Genomic DNA, 16,121 nt, shown 5'->3' with positions numbered 1-16,121 from the left:
GTGGCTCTTCTGAAGCGGTGCTTGAGGAACTGGACACTACAGGTAAACATGGAGATAAATCAGATCTGGTGGACCAGTTTCTCCTTCCCTCTTTTCAAATACCAGACTGGATGCTAGCACTTGAGATTTTTCTAGCTTCTGTAGTACTCTGACTAGCTTAACTCCATGTTGTTGTTTAGTCGTTTAGTCGTGTCCGACTCTTCGTGACCCCATGGACCAGAGCATGCCAGGCACTCCTGTCTTCCACTGCCTCCCGCAGTTTGGTCAAACTCATGCTGGTAGCTTCGAGAACACTGTCCAACCATCTAGTCCTCTGTCGTCCCCTTCTCCTTGTGCCCTCCATCTTTCCCAACATCAGGGTCTTTTCCAAGGAATCTTCTCTTCTCATGAGGTGGCCAAAGTATTGGAGTCTCAGCTTCAGGTTCTGTCCTTCCAGTGAGCACTCAGGGCTGATTTCCTTCAGAATGGAGAGGTTTGATCTTCTTGCAGTCCATGGGACTCTCAAGAGTCTCCTCCAGCACCATAATTCAAAAGCATCAATTCTTCGGCGATCAGCCTTCTTTATGGTCCAGCTCTCACTTCCATACATCACTTCTGGGAAAACCATAGCAGCTTAGCTCCATAGTTTTCCAGAATTACATTTATTTTTTTATTTCTTGCAAGTTTCAGAAACTATTGTGCCTTGAGGTTTTAAAACGGAGGGTAGCGTTCAAGAAGTGAATGCTGTTCTTTATTTTAGAGAGGAGGTAAACAAAGTCTGCCTTCTCCTGGGATGCACCATAAGCCAGGGGACTGCTCGGTCTGACACAGCTTCTGCGGATACTTGAGTTTGCAGTGCTTCTACTTGCCTCGCCAGAGAGTAGAGACCAGGGGATTAATAAAGGGGCGAAGTCTCCAATTCTTCCCTCCTATTCATCAACGCAAGTGGCAGCTGTTCTTCTGAACTGAGCCTGCGTGTTTCTCTGGAGAAGGACTTATTGGACCTTCTTTGGGGAGTGAGTGTGTGCCTTGCTGTGCAGGCAAATGGAAGTTGGTAGCACAGTGCCACACTTGTTTTGTATATACAGTGATTTTTTTTGGAAGTTGAACGTGTCCTGAGCTTCCGTTTTTAGTGTTGCGCTTCCGTTTTTAGAGAGATCGCGCTGATTGGGCCGGTGAGGAGAAGTCCCAGCAGTGCTCTGAAGCCCAGCCGCTTTGACGTGTGTGTGTGTGTGTGTGTGTGTGTGTGAGAGAGAGAGAGAGAGAGAGAGAGAGAGAGAGAGATAGATCTTGATTGGGGCGGTGGGGAGAAACATTTTAGGGGTAGTTTTTCAACAGCCTGGAACGGATTAATCCATTTTGCATTACTTTCTATGGGAAAGTGTGCCTTGGTTTGGAATGTTTAGGTTTTGGAACGGACTTCCAGAATGGATTAAGTTCGAGAACCAAGGTACCACCGTATATATAAAAGCAGCAGTGCCTCAAAAGACAATACATATGGGATAAATTTCATAGACCCATATCTCTGATTTTCAGAGGATGCCGCCGGTATTTCCACCACAAAACATTGTGTGGCTTCCCTCTCCCTCTGAGTTAGGCCTTTTAAAATGTCATATTAGCCTAAGATTTCCAAATACAGTGTAACCTTGGTTTTCAAATGCCTTGGCTGCCGAACGATTCGGAAGCCGAACGCTGAAAACCTGGAAGTGAATGCTTCTGTTTTCGAACACGCCTTGGAAATTGAACAGCTTCCATGGTGCATTTTTTCATTTTCACCATTCACTTTGCCGACAGCCCATTGATTTTCGGTTTTCGTTTTTTTTTTTTTTTTAAATAAATTTTTATTAATTTTCCAACACATATTAAATAACAATACAAGACAATACAAAAACAAACACACATATAAACATGTATAATTTCTTAACCTTCTTTTCCTTAAACCTTCTTTCAACGACTTCCCCATACCTCCTTTTTCTGCATCCTTGTTTTAAATTTTTCCAGCAACCTCTAATTTTATTTACTTATGGCACTTCCTTTAAATCCTTTTTCCCATATCCAATTGTTTATCGCTGCAATTCTATTTTGCATTACTCAAAACATTTTAGCACTCATTAATTTTACAACAGTTCTTAAGGTAAACTTTAAATTTCTTCCAGTCTTCTTCCACCGTCTCTTTCCCTTGGTCTCGGATTCTGCCGGTCATCTCAGCCAGTCCCATGTAGTCAATCACCTTCGTCTGCCATTCTTCCAGTGTGGGTAGTTCTTGTGTCTTCCAGTACTTTGCTAAAAGTACTCTTGCTGCTGTTGTCGCATACATAAAAAACATCCTATCTTTCTTTGACACCAATTGGCCTACCATGCCCAAGAGAAAGGCCTCTGGTTTCTTCGCGAAAGTGCATTTAAGCACCTTTTTCATTTCATTATAGATCCTTTCCCAGAAAGCCTTAATCTTTGGGCATGTCCACCAAAGGTGATAAAAAGTACCTTCAGTTTCATTACATTTCCAACATTTGTTATTGGGCAAATGGTAAATTTTTGCAAGCTTGACTGGGGTCATGTACCACCTATAAATCATTTTCATAATATTCTCTCTTAAGGCATTACATGCCGTAAACTTTATACCGGTGGTCCATAACTGTTCCCAGTCTGCAAACATAATGTCATGTCCAATGTCCTGTGCCCATTTGATCATAGCTGATTTTACCATCTCATCCTGTGTATTCCATTTCAACAGCAAGTTATACATTCTTGACAGATTCTTAGTACTGGGTTCCAAAAGCTCTGTTTCTAATTTCGACCTTTCCACCTGAAAGCCAATTTTCCTGTCCTGTTTAAAAACTTCATTTATCTGGTAATAATGGAGCCAATCTCTTACTTTGGACTTCAATTTCTCATAACTTTGCAATTTAACTTTTCCCTCCTCATACTCTATAATTTCCCAATATTTCGGCCATTTAGATTCCATGTTTAATTTTTTCACTTCCTTAGCTTCCATCGGTGACAACCACCTGGGTGTTTTGTTTTCCAACAAGTCTTTATATCTAATCCATACATTATATAGGGCTTTTCTAACAATATGATTTTTAAAACCTTGGTGGATCTTGACCTTGTCGTACCATATATATGCATGCCAGCCAAATCTATTATTAAACCCTTCCAAGTCCAAAATGTCTGTATTTTCAAGAAGCAGCCAGCTTTTCAGCCAGCAAAAAGCCGCTGATTCATAGTACAATTTTAAGTCCGGCAGGGCAAACCCCCCTCTTTCTTTTGCGTCAGTTAGTATCTTAAATTTTATTCTGGGCTTTTTGCCCTGCCAGACAAATCTAGATATATCTTTTTGCCACCTCTTGAAACAATCCATTTTGTCCACAATCTGCAATGTTTGAAACAAAAATAACATTCTCGGCAAAACATTCATCTTAATAACAGCAATTCGGCCTAACAAGGAAAGTCTCAAACTTGACCATATTTCTAAATCTTTTTTCACTTCTGCCCAACATTTCTCATAGTTATCTTTAAATAGATTCACATTCTTAGATGTCAGATTTATCCCCAGGTATTTCACCTTCTTTGCTATCAATAGACCAGTATCATTCTGGAATTTCTCTCTTTCTGCACTTGTTAAATTTTTATCCAATACTTTCGTTTTCTGTTTATTCAGCTTAAAGCCTGCTACTTGACCAAATACTTGTATTAACTCTAAAACTCTTCTCGTACTAGTGTCTGGCTCTTGTAAAGTTAAAACTAGGTCATCTGCATGATTTTCGGTTTTCGAACGGACTTCCGGAAGGGATTACGTTTGAAAACCGAGGTTCCACTATATTCACTCTTGTTTTAGCCCCCCCCCCCGTATGGTTCTGCTAAATGTAATTTTCCTAATTAAAGGCAGAATTGCCATTGAATTTTTGTGCTATATCTGGGTAAATCTGTCAGAATTACAGGTAGCTGAATGCTGTGTGGAATACTTCCTTGCCAGGAGAAAAGACTGGTGCCTTGTTCTTCGTTAGACCTCAGCAGCTTGAACGTACCGCTAAGCTGTCCTGAACTGCAGATAGTCTGTCATCACAAAAAATACCTCTGCTTTGTTTCCATGAAGAAACACAACTGATCTAGGGGTCTGCATGTGGTCTTCTGCAGCCACCTTCACAAGGCTCTGTTTTTTCTCGTCATCAGATGTGATGGGTATTTGGGAATGAGTAACCCTGATGAAAAAGGACGTGGGTGGCGCTGTGGGTTAAACCACAGAGCTTAGGACTTGCCGATCAGAAGGTTGGCGGTTCGAATCCCCGTGACGGGGTGAGCTCCCGTTGCTCGGTCCCTGCTCCTGCCAACCTAGCAGTTCAACAGCACGTCAAAGTGCAAGTAGATAAATAGGTACCGCTCCGGCGGGAAGGTAAACGGCGTTTCCGTGCGCTGCTCTGGTTTGCCAGAAGCGGCTTAGTCATGCTGGCCACATGACCCGGAAGCTGAACGCTGGCTCCCTCGGCCAATAAAGCGAGATGAGCGCCGCAACCCCAGAGTGGGTCACGACTGGACCTAATGGTCAGGGGTCCCTTTATCTTTACTAACCCCGATGGATATTTCTCAGTTAGTGAAAACTGGGCAGGACCGCTCGGAGATGAAACAGAGGTTTCTTAACTGTCTACAAAGTCATTCCAGAGTGACCCAGCCCAGTTTGCATCTCTCTTTGGTCTTTTCAAGTCTTGAGAGGGTTGAAACGAACGGAAGGAATGTAAGAAAGGTCTGCAGAAGCAAGACTTTTGCCTCTATAAAGATTCAGATGCTGGATAATTGCAGAAATTTCATTTCTTGGGAATTAGTGTTTCTTGCTCATAATGCAATTAATTATTTGTTTTTCTTCTCTTCTTTCTAGATCAAGATGGAGATCTATCGGGGACGATATCACTTGTTATGACCCAGTGCTGCAAGCGAATAAAGGACACTGTTCAGAAATTGGCCTCAGATCATAAAGACATTCACAGTAGTGTTTCCCGTGTTGGGAAAGCTATTGACAAGGTATTCAGAGCATTCGTTTGGTTGTACCATATTTTTCGCTCTATAAGACGCACCAGACCACAAGATGCACCTAGTTTTTGGAGGAGGAAAACAAGAAAAAAAATATTCTGAATCTCAGAAGCCAGAACAGCAAGAGGGATCACTGTGCAGTGAAAGCATCAATCCCTCTTGCTGTTCCGGCTTCTGGGATAGCTGCGCAGCCTGCATTCGCTCCATAAGTCGCACACACATTTCCTACTTTTTAGGAGGGGAAAAGTGAGTCTTATACAGCAAAAAATACGGTATCTCAATGCTTGGTTGTTGTTTTTAAAAACTTTGTATGTTTAAAATTTAATGTGAGTCAGCACTGCAGACTCCCCGGACTTTTGCAACTGGCTTTTACAGAGATGAAGGATCTCTGGCCTTCTAGATGTTGTGAGACTCCCAACTCTTAGCAGCCCCAGCTACGTAGCCCAGGGTCAGGGATGATGTAAGTTGTTATTTAACAGCGTCTGAAAGGCCACAGTTTCCCCAGGTCTGCTGTAGGTTGTTTTCAAGAAAGCTCAGTGGACGTGTCTATATTTCTTTTTGCAAAACCATATCTCCCAGTTTGGACCCTGTCAGAAACCAAGTAAAATAAAGAACCCAGAGGTAAACCGGGCCTTTCACCTTGAAAACCAGCCTTCTGTGAAACAGATTGCCACTTTAGATAATTAGATTAAGACTAATGCAGCAAAATATTTAGTCCTGGGTACATCGAAACCAAGGGACACGGGTGGCGCTGTGGGTTAAACCACAGAGCCTAGGACTTGCCGATCAGAAGGTTGGTGGTTTGAATCCCCGCGACGGGGTGAGCTCCTGTTGCTCGGTCCCTGCTCCTGCCAACCTAGCAGTTCAAAAGCACCTCGAAGTGCAACTAAATAAATAGGTACTGCTCCGGCGGGAAGGTAAATGGCATTTCTGTGCGCTGCTCTGGTTCGCCAGAAGCGGCTTAGTCATGCTGGCCACATGACCCGGAAGCTGTATGCCGGCTCCCTCGGCCAATAAAGCGAGATGAGCGCCGCAATCCCAGAGTTGGGCATGACTGGACCTAATGGTCAGGGGCCCTTTTACATTGAAACCAGAGTGTTTTAAATTTATCTAGAACCATATACTAACTTGGACCTCCTTCCAAAAGGTGCAGCTACTGGGCCTTTGCCAAAGAAGATGTGTTAGATCTGCTTGGGGCTCCATACCCCTCCCGCAAATCACCCACAGGAAATATGCCTAGCACCTTTTTTTGGAAGGTCCAAGTTAGAATTAATATGGTCTTAGATAAATTTCTGGTTACAGATGATGTGAATGTTTTAATAGGCCATGTTACCTGTAAAGGAGAAGCTAGAGGAAAAACAGGGAAGAGGGTACTACAGTGGTACCTCGGATTACATACGCTTCAGTTTGCATACACTTCAGGTTACATACTCCACTAACCCAGAAATATTACCTCGGGTTAAGAACTTTGCTTCAGGATGAGAACAGAAATCGTGCTCCGGCGGCGCGGCAGCAGCAGGAGGCCCCACTAGCTAAAGTGGTGCTTCAGGTTAAGAATGGACCTCCGGAACGAATTAAGTACTTAACCCGAGGTACCACTGTATTGAGCTTTCTTGATTGCCAGTGCTGGAAGATTATTCGCTTTACTATCTTGGAACCCATCAAACACAGACGAATATGTGCAAAACCTACATTTGGCAACTCAGGAGCAGATTCTAATAAGCAGAGGAATTTCACAATTTTGAAGCTCTTTATAGAATAATGTATCGTGCCCAATAGAATTGGCATCATGCATAATGGAATATTGCCCTTTGGTTTGTTATTAAGGGCCCAATTCAAAATGCTGGTTATGTCCTTTAAAGCCCTAAACTGGGTTGGGATCAGGCTACTTCTGGGAGCATCTTCTTCCATATGACCATGTCTGCTTACTAAGCTCTTCTGGAGAGCCTCTATATCTTACCCTGCCAGCCTCTGAATTGCATTTGTTCAGGATGCAGGACAGGGTCTTCTCTGTAGCTGGACCAAAGCTTCAGAACTTCTTTCCTAGAGAGGTCCATCATACTTCCTCATTTCTAGCCTTCTGATGGCAATCTAGCCAGCTGGCTAAGCTTTCAATTCAAAAATTCACCCGTCTCCTAGTTTTTATCTTATCTTTGTTCCCTGCCATTTTACCTTCTTACTTTAATTTTACTGTGCGAGTTGAGCATTTTTATGGAAAAGCTGGATAGCATTGTTTTTAACGTGATAAAAAACCCTTCCTGTTTTTAATCTTTAGCACAGTGACTGGATTTTAGGGAGTTTCCTAAACTGATAAGCTCTTGAGAGGCAGTGGCTGGGTTACTGCCTTTAATTATGAGTTGTCAATGCAAGCAAATTTTGCAACAGAAGACGCTGCCTGAGTCAGGGGATTGGCCCATCTAGGTCATTATTGCCTACACTGACTGGCAGTCCCTTTCTAAGGTTTCAGGCCAAGGGTCTTTACCTGGAAACACCAGGGATTGAATTTGGGACAGTGAGCTATCGCCCTTCTCCAATTTTCCCTGATTTTCACATGATTGGGCGGGAACAACCCCTGGGATAATCTTTCATCGCATATCTCTTGCGATGATGTGCACACCTTGCTTGCTTCAACCCCATTTGCACAAAGAACCAAGCAGGTTATGTCATGCACAGCATGAATGTTAATGCCACCTTACCTTTAGCCAGTGCTAAACAGGACAGTTCACAGGATCAAACTAGAAGAGATGGGAGTCTTTGTTATCATGAGAATGCGGATGATACCCAGCTCTACCTCTTTCAAATCAGAACCAGTGAGGGCGGTGAAGGTCCTGTGTGAGTGTCTGGAGGCGGTTGGAGGATGGCGGCTAACAGATAGAGGTTGAATCCTGACAGGACAGAAGTACTGTTTTTGGGGGACAGGAGGCAGGCAGGTATGGAGGACTCCCTGGTCCTGAATGGGGTAACTGTGCCCCTGAAGGACCAGGTGCGCAGCCTGGGAGTCATTCTGGACTCGCAGCTGTCCATGGAGGCACAGGTCAATTCTGTGTCCAGGGCAGCTGTTTACCAGCTCCATCTGGTATGCAGGCTGAGACCCTACCTGCCTGCGGACTGTCTCGCCAGAGTGGTGCATGCTCTGGTTATCTCTCACTTGGACTACTGCAATGCGCTCTATGTGGGGCTACCTTTGAAAGTGACCCAGAAACTACAACTAATTCAGAATGTGGCAGCTAGACTGGTGACTGGGAGTGGTCGCCGAGACCACATAACACCGGTCTTGAAAGACCTACACTGGCTCCCAGTACGTTTCTGAGCACAATTCAAAGTGTTGGTGCAGACCTTTAAAGCCCTAAATGGCCTCGGTCCCTAAATGGCCTCGGTCCAGTATACCTGAAGGAGCTTCTCCACCCCTATCGTTCTGCCCGGACATTGAGGTCCATCTCCAAGGGCCTTCTGGTGGTTCCCTCAATGCGAGAAGCCAAATTACAGGGAACAAGGCAGAGGGCCTTCTCAGTAGTGGCACCCGCCCTGTGGAACGCCCTCCCACCAGATGTCAAAGAGAGAAACAACTACCAGACTTTTAGAAGACATCTGAAGGCAGCCCTGTTTAGGGAAGCTTTTAATGTTTGATGCATTACTGTATTTTAATATTTTGTTAGAAGCCGCCCAGAGTTGCTGGGGAAAACCAGCCAGATGGGCGGGGTATAAATAATAAATAATAATAATTAGAGAAGATATTTCAGCCCATAAACCTGTTTTGTCAAGACAGCCCCCCCACCCCCCACTTCTGCCTTCATAAGAGTAGACCATTCCCAACATGTTCAGAGAGGCAATTTAAGCCAGTTTTGATTCCTTGGGACACCCCCCCCCTTTTTTAAAAGAAATCATTGTCTCTAAATACGGGTTTTTCTTTGTAGTCCATCCATTATTCAGGCTATAAATACACGTTGTGTAACTAAAACATTTCCTGGCCTTACATGTAACTCACCTGTCAAGCTGCACTTGTCTATTCTCCTAGTTCCTGTGTCCTACAGAGTGGTCTTATGGTCCTACTGTGCCAGCAGCTGCTATATTGGTTATGCTAGCGTAATGTAATCAAGATCCTATGCACTTTCAGCAGCAAGGCAGACAGTAAAACAAAACCACTTTCTGCAAGAAATAATGTAGTAACTCTGACACTGCCCCAGCCTTTGTGATAATCCCACCAGCCAGTGATTCTGACATTGCATGCATGCCAGTGGCACCCCATGTTATCTGTATTTTTTATTATTATTATTATTATTATTATTATTATTATTATTATTATGCTCATTAAGTGAGTCATCTGGGTAGTTTGCAACATTGTTAAAAATACAAAATGCATCTTTTTTTATAAAAGGAAGGAACCAGCCAATGCACACAACAGTTGAATGCGCCCTAAATGCAATAATAATAATAATAATAATAATAATAATAATAATAATAATAATAATAATAATTTGTTTGTATCCCGCCCATCTGGCTGGGTGGCTTCCAACAAAGACCAAAAATACATTAAGATATCACACATTAAAAACTTCCCTGAACAGGGCTGCCTTCAGATGTCTTCTGAGTGTCAGGTAGTTGTTTATCTCTTTGACATCTGATGGGAGGGCGTTCCACAGGGCGGGCACCACTACCGAGAAGGCCCTCTGCCTGGTTCCCTGTAGCCTTGCTTCTTGCAATGAGGGAACCGCCAGAAGGCACTCGGAGCTGGACCTCAGTGTCTGGGCAGAACGATGGAGGTGGAGATGCTCCTTCAGGTATACTGGACCGAGGCCGTTTAGGGCTTTAAAGGTCAGCACCAACACTTTGAATTGTGCTCGGAAACGTACTGGGAGCCAATGTAGTCTTTCAAGATCATATTCAAGCACATCTACGAAGCACAGTTTAGCAGTCGAGCGACACAGCACTCTCCCTAGTGCGCGTGAGCCCAGCAACTGTCACCCAGAGCTCCCTCCAGACAAGAATCTGCTTGTAGCACAAATATAGGCAAGCCTGAAAAGAACCGCTCTTTTTGCAGACAAATAGGTGGAGCCAAACAGGAAGGGGAAGACATTCTTGTCGCAGCATCCAGTTCATTCCAGAGCTCATGGCTAGAGTAGAACATGGGTTCCCAAAGAGCATCAAAGTCCTGTGGGAAAAGTGCACTCGGTAGACCGCTCCTGTTGATGCCTATGTGAAGAAAAAAAGGGCTTTTTGCCAGGGAGACAGCCTCATGCACAGGCTGGAATCAGAACGGTTATTACCGTATTTTTTGCTCTATAAGACTCCCTTTTTCCCTACTAAAAAGTAAGGGGAAATGTGTGTGCGTCTTATGGAGCGAATGCAGGCTGCGCAGCTATCCCAGAAGCCAGAATAGCAAGAGGGACTGCTGCTTTCACTGCACAGTGATCCCTCTTGCTGTTCTGGCTTCTGAGATTCAGAATACAGTGGTGCCTCGCAAGACGAAAATAATCCGTTCCGCGAGTCTCTTCGTCTAGCGGTTTTTTTCATTCGAAGCAACCCTATTAGCGGCTTAGCGGCTTAGCACTATTAGCGGTTTAGTGGCTATTAAAGGCTTAGCGGCTAAAAGGCTATTAGCGGCTTAGCGGCTTAGAAAAAGGGGGGGGGGAGCGAAAAAAAATCGCAAGACCCGCAAGACGTTTTCGTCTTGTGAAGCAAGCCCATAGGGAAAATCGTCTTGCAAAGCAACTCAAAAACGGAAAACCCTTTTGTCTAGCGGGTTTTTCGTCTTGCGAGGCATTCGTCTTGCGGGGCACCACTGTATATTTTTTCTTGTTTTCCTCCTCCAAAAACTAGGTGCGTCTTGTGGTCTTGTGCGTCTTATAGAGTGAAAAATATGGTGCGTAGGCTCCAGCACCAGGACTCGTATGGTAGCACAGTGAGGGGAAGACACTTTATGGGAGGCTGGTTCAAATGTTGACACAAATCACCTTTTGGCTGGCCAGAATGATAGAATCCCCTCAATTCCTCAAAAATGCCAAATGTGTTTAAAAAATAAAAAGTAGAGCAAGCAGTGGCCATACCTCCTGCCACAAGGAGCAGATCCCGAGCCACAGTCACGGAGAAGAGAATACGACTTGCCAGGCATTTTGCAATCCCAGTTCAGAGCCCTGATGGGGTGTGTGTGTGTGTGCGTGTGTGTGCGTGTGCATGTGCGCAAATTGCCCTCTCTGACCTCATCCCATCAGTCACCTGATCAGCAAGTCATCTGATTGGAATCCCTGTCAGCTGATAGTCAATCTCCTACCATGCTAAAGCTTAAATACAAGGCCGCTTTTATCTGATTTGCTGTGTGTTTATGTCATTGCTCTGCTCTGGTGGCTTATATAGAATCATAGAATCATAGAGTTGGAAGAGACCACAAGGGCCATCGAGTCCAACCCCCTGCCAAGCAGGAAACACCATCAGAGCACTCCTGACATATGGTTGTCAAGCCTCTGCTTAAAGACCTCCAAAGAAGGAGACTCCACCACACTCCTTGGCAGCAAATTCCACTGTTGAACAGCTCTTACTGTCAGGAAGTTCTTCCTAATGTTTAGGTGGAATCTTCTTTCCTGCAGTTTGGATCCATTGCTCCGTGTCCGCTTCTCTGGAGCAGCAGAAAACAACCTTTCTCCCTCCTCTATGTGACATCCTTTTATATATTTGAACATGGCTATCATATCACCCCTTAACCTCCTCTTCTCCAGGCTAAACATGCCCAGCTCCCTTAGCCGTTCCTCATAAGGCATCGTTTCCAGGCCTTTGACCATTTTGGTTGCCCTCCTCTGGACACGTTCCAGTTTGTCAGTGTCCTTCTTGAACTGTGGTGCCCAGAACTGGACACAGTACTCCAGGTGAGGTCTGACCAGAGCAGAATACAGTGGCACTATTACTTCCCTTGATCTAGATGCTATACTCCTATTGATGCAGCCCAGAATTGCATTGGCTTTTTTAGCTGCCGCGTCACACTGTTGGCTCATGTCAAGTTTGTGGTCAACCAAGACTCCTAGATCCTTTTCACATGTACTGCTCTCAAGCCAGGTGTCACCCATCTTGTATTTGTGCCTCTCATTTTTTTTGCCCAAGTGCAATACTTTACATTTCTCCCTGTTAAAATTCATCTTGTTTGTTTTGGCCCAGTTCTCCAATCTGTCAAGGTCGTTTTGAAGTGTGATCCTGTCCTCTGGGGTGTTAGCCACCCCTCCCAGTTTGGTGTCATCTGCAAATTTGATCAGGATGCCCTTGAGTCCATCATCCAAGTCATTGATAAAGATGTTGAATAAGACTGGGCCCAAGACAGATCCCTGTGGCACCCCACTAGTCACTCTTCTCCAGGATGAAGAGGAACCATTGATGAGCACCCTTTGGGTTCGGTCAGTCAGCCAGTTACAAATCCACTGAGTGGTAGCATAGTCAAGACCGCATTTTACCAGCTTCTTTACAAGAATATCATGGGGCACCTTGTCAAATGCCTTGCTGAAATCAAGGTAGGCTACATCCACTGCGTTCCCTTCATCTACCAGGCTTGTAATTCTGTCAAAAAACGAGATCAGGTTAGTCTGACATGACTTATTTTTCAGAAATCCATGCTGACTATTGGTGATCACAGCATTCCTTTCTAGGTGCTCACAGACTGTTTGCTTAATGATCTGCTCCAGAATCTTCCCTGGTATTGATGTCAGACTGACTGGGCGGTAATTATTTGGGTCCTCTCTTTTCCCCTTTTGAAAATAGGGACAACATTTGCCCTCCTCCAGTCTACCGGGACTTCGCCTGTTCTCCAGGAATTCTCAAAGATGACTGCCAGTGGTTCTGAGATCACATCTGCCAGTTCTTTTAATACTCTTGGATGCAGTTCATCTGGCCCTGGAGACTTGAATACATCTAAACTAGCCAAATATTCTTGTACTATCTCCTTAGTTATTCTGGGCAGTGTTTCCTCTATATGTGATTTTATAGATTATATTCGCATTTTGTGGGGCTTACTGTACACCACTTTGATACCTTAGCTGAAGGACAGCCTAGAAAAACATGTAAAGCAACCTTCTAAAAGCCGACATGACTTCCAACCTTATGCAGAATAACTTCATATTCTGATTGAATATGTATTGCATTACCTTCTGGTAATAAACTACAACCTTTCCTATCTTTAATTCTTAAAATTTGTAAATATGGAATGTATTAATGGTTACCAGAAAGAAACAAAATGGTATCTTCTTTTTCTATAAAGGACGTAATGAATCATGTGAAAGGAATACAGTGGTACCTCGGGTTAAGTACTTAATTCGTTCTGGAGGTCCGTTCTTAACCTGAAACTGTTCTTAACCTGAAGCACCACTTTAGCTAATGGGGCCTCCTGCTGCCGCCGCGCCGCCAGAGCACAATTTCTGTTCTCATCCTGAAGCAAAGTTCTTAACCTGAAGCACTATTTCTGGGTTAGCGGAGTCTGTAACCTGAAGCGTATGTAACCCGAGGTACCACTGTATCTTAAAATACAAGAAGAAGCGAAGCAAGGCAGTTCAGAAATAGGCAAAAGCACTTCTGAGTGGAGATTTATATAATTCGCCTAATGCAAAAATAAAAACGTAAGAGCTTGGTTTTTTTCTGGAACTGATTGTCACTTTTTCCTTCACAGAATTTTGACTCTGACATCAGCAGCGTGGGGATAGATGGATGCTGGCAGGCTGATAGCCAGCGGATTCTGAATGAGGTGATGGTAGAACATTTTTTCCGGCAAGGAATGCTAGATGTAGCTGAGGAACTTTGCCAGGTAATTGCAGCTGGAATTCCTCGTTCCTGGGAAGCAAAATAATTTTTTCACCTATTGTTTTAGTTGAATTTCCGGGCAACTGTGGGGTCTTCATCCCACATTCTAATGGTCCGCGGACACGAAAACACTATTTTGCCCATCTATAAAAATAACTAAAGAATGTGTGATATGATCTTGTTTTTCAGGAGTCTGGACTTTCGATAGACCAAAGTCAAAAGCAGCCATTTGTGGAGCTCAACCGAATATTGGAAGCACTTAAAGTTAGAGTTTTGAGACCTGCGTTAGAGTGAGTTACTCACCTGTTTTGGAAATACTCAGATAAAACGCCATCTAAAGTCTCTCATTTTAACATATTCACTAATGTTGGGGATTCTCAAGTGAATAGATGTTCACTAAATGTGTTCCAGCTGGGCTGAAATCCCAAAACTCAAGTGGGCCTTGCCTGCAGCAGGAATTGTCCAATATCAGGGTGGGTCTATGTTCCACAGGAACTGGCAGCTCTCAGGTGAAGCAGACATTGTGCCCACAATGGCGACGAACCAACAAATGGTTTGATCTGCTTGTTAGGTACCTTAGCTGAGCGCATCACCTGAGAACTAACACTAATTTAAAGTGACAGAGCCCGCTTTAGACTTGTGTCCTCGTATTTTTTTATAGCATATTAGGAACTGCAGTTTGTTAAGGGAAGTTGAGAGTTGTTAGTAAAGGTAAAGGGACCCCTGACCATTAGGTCCAGTCGTGACTGACTCTGGAGTTGCGGCGCTCATCTCGCTTTATTGGCCGAGGGAGCCGGTGTACAGCTTCCGGGTCATGTGGCCAGCATGACTAAGCCGCTTCTGGTGAACCAGAGCAGCGCACGGAAACGCCGTTTACCTTCCCGCCGGAGCAGTACCTATTTATCTACTTGCACTGGTGTGCTTTCGAATTGCTAGGTGGGCAGGAGCTGGGACCGAACAACGGGAGCTCACCCCGTCGCGGGGATTTGAACCGCTGACCTTCTGATCGGCAAGCCCTAGGTTCTGTGGTTTAACCCACAGCACCACCCGCGTCCCTTGAGAGTTGTTAGGAGACCCCTATTCCTCTCACAGGGCTACAATTCAGAGTTGTAGTAGTAGTAGTTGTTGTTATTATTTATTGAATATGTATACCGCCCTATACCCAGAGGTCTTGGGGCGGTTCACAGAGTTCCCTGGAAAGTGGGATTGATTGCAAATGCGCAGTTTTAATGGGTGATATGCCGCTAATTCATCGAGTAGTTCCATTGAAATCTATGAACCTAAGTTCTGTGGTTTCAGTAGGCCTGTTCTGAGAATGACTAACACCGAATATCGCCAATTAACTCTGTGCATTTGCCATTTCAGCAAAATGCAGCTTGATTTGAACACCTATTTGCATCAAACTAAGTTACTGAAAAATTGATAAAATACAAGCAGAGTGATTTTAGGTTTTAACCTCTGATTAATCAGCTGATGAGTTGCCCTTCATAACTTTATGTCAGCTTTGTTATATTGTTTTGAACTGCCACGCTCATGTAAAGTTAAACTGCCCTGATATAAGAGACCCGTCTATCTGTCTGTCTCTCCATCTTGCACACACACAAAAAGTTTGAAAATAGCATACATGGATTTATCAATCCTTATGCTTTTCCATTTGTGTGTGATACTGTTTCTCTTTGGCCAGAGTGCCTTTTCTTTTTAATTATCTAGGTCAGTGGTAGCTGAAATTGTGGATGTTGCTAGACAACAACTCCCATCATCCTTGACCATAAGCCATGCTGGCTGGGGCTGATGGAAATTGGAGTCCAAGAAAATCTGGAGGGCATTATCTGGTCTAGGTATTTGCCAGATTCTAGAGTTTTCATTTTTCCAAAGTTTCCAGGAGAATGAAATGTCTGAATAAATATACATGATTGGAGGAAGGTGGTGGCCTGCGCACACTCAGGGCTGTTAATACAGACAAGGAAAATTCTTGTGTTCATTTGTATATGTTTAATAAAAATGTAAACATCAGCAATAATGAAAATGTATACCAGGAAATCTCCTGTTTCTCAAGCATTAAACAAAAGAGTGAAGTAAAAATATTTATTTGTGTGCAAGTGTTAACTATATCTGTCTTTTCCGTTATCGATCAGCAAATATAGGATGGTATATAAATTCAATAAGTAATAATAGTAATATTTCTTCACCCGCGACTTCATTTTTCAGAGTTGGTTGTGGTCCACAGCCCATGCTCCCACACACATATATGGAAATCAGTTCCCTTGAAATTTGTATAACTTGCCTTCAAATCCCGAATGTAATTCTGGGAAGTCACTGCAGTCCAATCTCTGCAGTCCCTGGCCTTT

At 43.9% G+C, this 16,121-nt stretch overlaps 1 protein-coding gene across 2 annotated transcripts in view; it reads left to right on the top strand.

The window, feature by feature from the left end:
* The window catches only part of RMND5A (required for meiotic nuclear division 5 homolog A), a 32,152-nt gene that overhangs the window by 5,501 nt on the left and 10,530 nt on the right, over window positions 1-16,121 (top strand). For both annotated transcript variants that reach the window (XM_053361817.1, XM_053361818.1), the window contains exons 2-4: window positions 4,853-4,995; window positions 13,643-13,777; window positions 13,963-14,063. In XM_053361817.1, coding sequence (XP_053217792.1) covers window positions 4,853-4,995; window positions 13,643-13,777; window positions 13,963-14,063 — 379 coding nt within the window. The remainder of the gene's footprint in view (window positions 1-4,852; window positions 4,996-13,642; window positions 13,778-13,962; window positions 14,064-16,121) is intronic.

This window comes from Podarcis raffonei, chromosome 13 (genome assembly GCF_027172205.1).
Source record: "Podarcis raffonei isolate rPodRaf1 chromosome 13, rPodRaf1.pri, whole genome shotgun sequence".
Lineage (NCBI taxonomy): Eukaryota > Metazoa > Chordata > Lepidosauria > Squamata > Lacertidae > Podarcis > Podarcis raffonei.
The sequence above is the reverse complement of the archived record's forward strand: the minus strand, read 5'-3'. Positions and strand labels throughout refer to the sequence as shown.